At 40.6% G+C, this 6,000-nt stretch overlaps 1 protein-coding gene across 14 annotated transcripts in view; it reads right to left on the reverse strand.

Moving 5' to 3' along the window:
* The window catches only part of Dnm1l (dynamin 1 like), a 47,023-nt gene extending 43,657 nt beyond the window's left edge, over positions 1-3,366 (reverse strand). For 8 of the 14 annotated variants that reach the window (XM_029470356.1, XM_029470353.1, XM_029470350.1 and 5 more), the window contains exon 1: positions 3,113-3,348. In XM_029470356.1, the coding sequence (XP_029326216.1) occupies positions 3,113-3,214 (102 nt within the window). In that variant the 5' untranslated portion in view covers positions 3,215-3,348. Of the gene's footprint in view, positions 1-3,112 lie in introns of all 14 variants that reach the window. The other 6 variants (XM_021184667.2, XM_021184670.1, XM_029470352.1 and 3 more) reach the window with 3 other exon arrangements.
* Between the last annotated feature and the right edge of the window lie 2,634 nt (positions 3,367-6,000).

Genomic DNA, 6,000 nt, shown 5'->3' on the forward strand with positions numbered 1-6,000 from the left:
CACTTGTTTCTATAAGAAAAATAAATATAATATGACATATTCCCATAGTATAGACACATTCCCACTCACAATAGCCTAGAAGAAAAAAAAAATCTAAGAAGAAATAACCAGGGAGGTAAAAAAAAAAAAAGACCTATACAGCAAAAACTTTAAACCTTTAAAAAAACTGAAGACACTTACAGATTCAATGCAATCACAATCAAAATCATGCAATACCCCAGACAGTCAATTCTATTGCAAAGTTTCTAGAGCAATTGCCATTCCAGATTACAAGATATATTATAGAGCCTTAGTAAAGTAATGGCACAAAGAGATACATAGACCAACAGAACAAAGAAAACAAAAACAGGGGGACATGTGACTACAGCCACCTTCTGATATTTGACAACGATGCCAAAAACATGCAGTGAAGAAAAGATAGCATCTTCAAGAAATAGTGCTAAGAAAACTGGAAGTCCACATGTAGAAAAACAAAATGAGGATCATATCTGTCTATCACCTTGCACAAAAATCTAACTGCAAATGGATCAAAGACCTAAATGTAAAATCTAAAACCCTGAAACTGCTAGAAGAAAACATGGGCAGTTCCTTACAGGATATAGGTAGAGAAAATGAGTTTCTGAATAGGATTCCATTTGTCTAAGAATTAAAGCTAGCAATTGACAAGTGGGGCCTCATAAAACTAAAATGCTTCTGTAGAACAACTGAAGAGAAAATTCACAGGATGGAAGAGAATCTTGCCAGTTATATTGCTGAAGGAAACTTAATATCCAGAAGATATAAAGAACTGAAAAAAAAAATCAATGGTCAAAAAAAGACTCATTCAAATAATGGACAATAGATTTGAACAGGTAGTTCTCAAAAGAATAAGTCAAAATGGCTAAGAAATGTTGATTTAAATGAATTAAATTAAATTAAATTTTAGATAGTAAGATCATCAAAGCTGAGTTTCAAAGGCCTTCCTTCTTCCCTCCATTACTCCTCTACTGGCTAACACTGTTGTGTGTAAGAAAGCCCATCTTGATTTTAATCTCTTTAATCTGATTCACTATATCCCTGATTCTTTTATTGTATCATAGTTAAAATGTACTTGGAAATCTCTTAAGAGTATAAAGTTTCTGCTCTAAAGCTAGATCACAATTCTTGATTGTTATGAAAGAAAATTAACTAAGTCATCTTTTCTTGTTTTATTTACAAAAAAATAGTTTTTATTATAAAAGTCCCAATGAAGAGATACTTCAGCCGTTAAGAGAACTTGTTGCTCTTGAAAAGGACCTCAGTTCAGTTCCCGCGTGTTCCTGGCAGTTCACAGCCATTTGTATGGCAAGTTCCAGAAGATCAGTTGCCTCCTTCTGGCTCCCAAAGGAATCAACAGGCATTTGATACATATGCATACACAGGCAAATATCCATAAAGTAAAAATTAACTTAAAAACTAAATATCTCATTACAATGAATAATATGCATCACTGAAAATCTTCTACTACAAGATCGCAGGGACAAAATACCAAAACAAACAAAAAACCAAATAGTACTCTTGATAATTTGGTCTCTGGGCACAGCCAACATCAAGTGTTAATGCTGGATTATGCAGACACGACTGTCCGAAAACAATCTATGCCAACCCAGCAAATAGCCCCCAAATAATTCCTACTGCTTTAAATATTTAAAGGCCAATAATAATAATAAACTACAGGATGGTTCGAAGTATATGGATATCCTCTAATTTATTTCTTCTTATAATATTTATACACTTTCTGTAGTTAAGATGTAGCCATACAACCCATGGAAAACAGAGAAATCACCCATCACCTCAGAAGAAAAGAATATTAACAAATGGGAGCACCTAAAAGTATGTTTATAAAGGGGCTGGGAAGATGGCTCGGAGGTTAAGAACAAAGGCTGCTCTTGTAGAGGACCTGGTTTCCAGTACCCACATGGCATCTCACAATCATTTGTAACTCCAGTTTCGGGGATCATATTCTCTCTTCTAACCAGCACCTGGGAAAACACTCACATCATAAAAATTAAAAAAAAAAATTCTAGGCATGGTATTTTTTCAGTCAAGGGAGCTGAAGCAGGGGGAGTGCTATGAGTTTCAGCCAATTCAGGTAACAAGTTGAATTCTTAGCCAGCTTGAAATACAGAGTAGGGCTCCTCTCAAAAACAATTCTCGCCAGGTGTGGTGGCACACGCCTTTAATCCCAGCACTTGGGAGGTAGAGGCAGGCGGATCTCTGAGTTCGAGGCCAGCCTGGTCTACAAAGTGAGTTCTAGGACAGCCAGGGCTATACAGAGAAACCCTGTCTCGAATCCCCCCACCCCACCAAAAAAAACCCACAAAAAAACCAAAACAAAACAATTCTCCCCAGGAGGATAGAGGCACTGACTGGTCTTCCAGAAGTCAATTCCCAGCAACCACATGGTGGCTCACAACCATCCATAATGGGATCTGATGTCCTCTTTTGGTGTGTCTGAAGACAGCGACGGTGTACACACAAACATTAAAACAAACAAACAAAACCAACAAAAAACGCCCTCCTCCCCTAAAGTTCTGTTGCTCCTCTTCAGTTCAAAGCAGGCATTTTTTTAAAAATGAAACTCACATATCTCTGCTATTCTAGATATTCAACATTCTTTCATACAAAATGTGGACTTATCGCCAATACCCCACATAAGGCCTGAGAACCTTATACCAAATTTGGGTCACAGTAACAAAATTACAAACACTAAAGTCATGGTACAAGAAAAATCAGGTGCTCCTTCCTAACTTTAGACCTCCAACTACACCCGGGATTTTCTTTTAATCTTATTTTTACTTTGTAATGCTCCGTGGGCCACCGACTCACCACTAGCTTGCTGTCTGTCTGCTCACAGCAACTCCAGAGTCCGTCGCGACCTCAGCGGCCGGAAGGAAGCGACAGCCGCCCACACGCCCGCCTGCGCGTCCCCCGAGTGCCCTTGGGCCAAGCCGCGCCGGGCTGTAGGCTGCAGGGCCACTCAGCCCCGCTGAGTGCCCGGGAGCAGAGCGGAGCGCCGAGCTGCCGGCCTCCTCCTGGCGACACCTGCAGGCCTGCGGCCGAGCCAGGCCTCGCAATCGCGGCCTCATCTTACCTGCGTTCCCACTACGACGATCTGAGGCAGCTGGATGATGTCGGCACCCACTGTGTTGAAGACGTCCTGCAGCTTATTGATGACCGGGATCAGCGCCTCCATGACCCCCGAAACACTGGACCCCAACCCAGCAGGCCACTGCAATGAATGGGGACTCGGCCCACAGCCCGCTTGCTTCCTCTTCTCCTCCGCCCTCTCCTCGGGAGCCCGCACCCATTGGGCCGGGCCAGCACCCTGCCCGCTCCCGGCAGGCCACGCGCCACGACAGAGGTGGGCGCGCAAAGGCTGCCGGGAGTTGTAGTTCAGGCTGAGTGGAACGCGAAGGCCTATTCTAGAAGGTTTCAGGTATTGACCTGAATTGGGTGGGTAAGGAAGCTGAGTCCTTGAATCTGAGTCTACTATAGTCAAAATGCTAGCTAACAGCTAGATGAATAATGATTGTTAAAGTGTTATGTATGAGTATGCCTCCAGGAGTTGGGACACACCAATTTTATGGACAACCATGGAAGACTTAGACAAAAGGTTAACAAGGTCTGTACTACATAGTGAAATCCTGTGTTTATAAGAAAGGGATAGAGTCGCCGGGCAGTGGTGGTGCATGCCTTTATCCCAGCACTTGGGAGGTAGAGGCAGGCTAATTTCTGAGTTCAAGGCCAGCCTGGTCTGCAGAGTGAGTTCCAGGACAGCCAGGGCTACACAGAGAAACCCTGTCTCGACCCCCCCCCCCCCAAATAGGGATAGAGTCTATTAATTAACTAATGTCATTTCCTTATGAGAAGTACTACTTTATGAAGAGCAATCAAGGAAACTATAGGAAAACTGAAAAGAATGTCTCCAGACATTTCTACCGCTCCAGCCTACCCACCAAGAGAGTTTATCTGGTCAAAGTTCTGAGAGTGAATGATGAGCCCTTAGAAATAGACACTCATATCACACACACCAACTACGACTTAAGGTACAACGCTGAAATGAAGGCAGAAAGAATATAAGAAACCAAGGATTGAGCAGCTGCCATCTACTTACAAAGCTGTAGTTGTAGCCTGAATACATAGCACTATATACCTGCACCTGCACAAGATTGGGCCCTCCAGCTATCTATCATAGAAACAGGAGGTGCCCATGAAGCTCCATTCTTTCTAAAGGAGCAGTAACTGTGAATGTTTGCTGGAGTCTGGGATTAGCTTTTTCTATAGTATACCCACTAGGACTAATAGGTGGGAAGAAGAAGGAGTCTAGAAAGGAAGGGGGAATATCAGAGGGTAATGAGGGTATCAAAATAATCACAATATACTGGATTTTAAGACCGTTAAACATAAATAAAACAGTAACTCAGAGCCACAAACTCCCCAGCCTGAGAGGAGTGAAAAGCCAAGCAAAACTTGTTGCTATCTATTTATGATAGCCATGAGCACTCGTAGTCACAAAGTTGTGGATTGTATAACTGGAGGGGTTACCATTCACCTGCAACATATGCCATAGGAGACAGGCTTTACTGTTCAGAACACAGATGGTGGCTGATTAATAAGTTTTGAAAAACACATAAATGAAAGGCTCTGAAGATCCAGAAGTGATTTTTGGACATCTTGACAAATGTTGTGATCTTCCTTTTTGTCTTTTAAAAACAAAGATTTCAGAATCCAAAACCAAGTGCAGCAGCATATATGTAACCTCAGACTGAGAAGGCAGAGGCAAGAGTCAGCTCTATTGTCTCCATAGTGAGCTCCAGCCTAGCCAGAGCTAAATACAGTTTATCGCTAAGAAAAAACAAAACAAAACAAAACAAACAAAACAGATATTTTAATTCCAAGCTACTTTATAATATTAATATCAATAAGTAAAACAACCACCCACATGACCTCACAGCTCTCTGTTAAGATGGTGTTTCTTTTTTTTCTATAAGAAAGACAGAAACTAGAGCAGTCCCTAATCTCTCCAACCAAGAAAGCAGACAGGAAGAGAGTAGGCTCTTACTAATGTTCAAAAAGATCAAACTACCCTGGGCAAAATGATGCATTTATACTTGATTTTCCTTTGTCTTTTACTGTGTGCTAAGAGGTAATTTGGTAAAATTGATATACATACATATTACCAAAGCCAACATGTCATAGATTGGTATGGTATATGTTGCTATTTAAATTATCTTTTCTCTGGTAACAGAACACATATAGCCTTATATATTATCATGTAGCTTTTTGTAAGAGAAAGAATAATCCCACAGGCAGTGCTTAAGAAAGTCTACCAATACATTACTGCCAGGATTGCCCAGAGCAATCAGACATAAGAGGAAAGAAACAGGAATGGATGAGGCCTAAATATTATTACACACACACACACACACACACACACACACACACACACAAAGATAATCTGAAAGTAGACACAGGCCCCCATTCCTAACTCAGGTGCAGGTACTGTCTCCAATTGATAACTGCTCACCAAAAAAAAAAAAAAAAAAAAAAAAAAAAAAAAAAAAAAAAAAAAAAAAAAAAGAAAAAAGAAAAAGGTTTCTCCAAGGGAGTTTCTTCTTCAGAGATGTTTTCTGAGCCTTACTGATGGATGTGAGTTTGTGTGTGAGTGTATGTGTGCAGGTATGCATATATGTTTACATATGTGTAAATGTGTATGTGTGTCCAAGGTGGTGGGGGTGATAAAATGCTCCTTTTGCAGCTCAATGCTTAGGTTTTTATTCCCAACACTCTGGCCAGTTTTAGTCTTTGTATTGCCTGCTGCCTGCTGCAAAAAGTTTCTCTTGACACGATTAAAAGCAGCCAACATTTATGGGTGTTAACTTAAGTATGTAGAAGGAAATTTGACAATATGACCATTTAGTAAAACAACTATTACTTTCTAAGCCATAGATTCTTTTTTTTTTTGTTTTTTTTTTTTTT

This window comes from Mus caroli, chromosome 16 (assembly GCF_900094665.2).
Source record: "Mus caroli chromosome 16, CAROLI_EIJ_v1.1, whole genome shotgun sequence".
Taxonomy (NCBI): domain Eukaryota; kingdom Metazoa; phylum Chordata; class Mammalia; order Rodentia; family Muridae; genus Mus; species Mus caroli.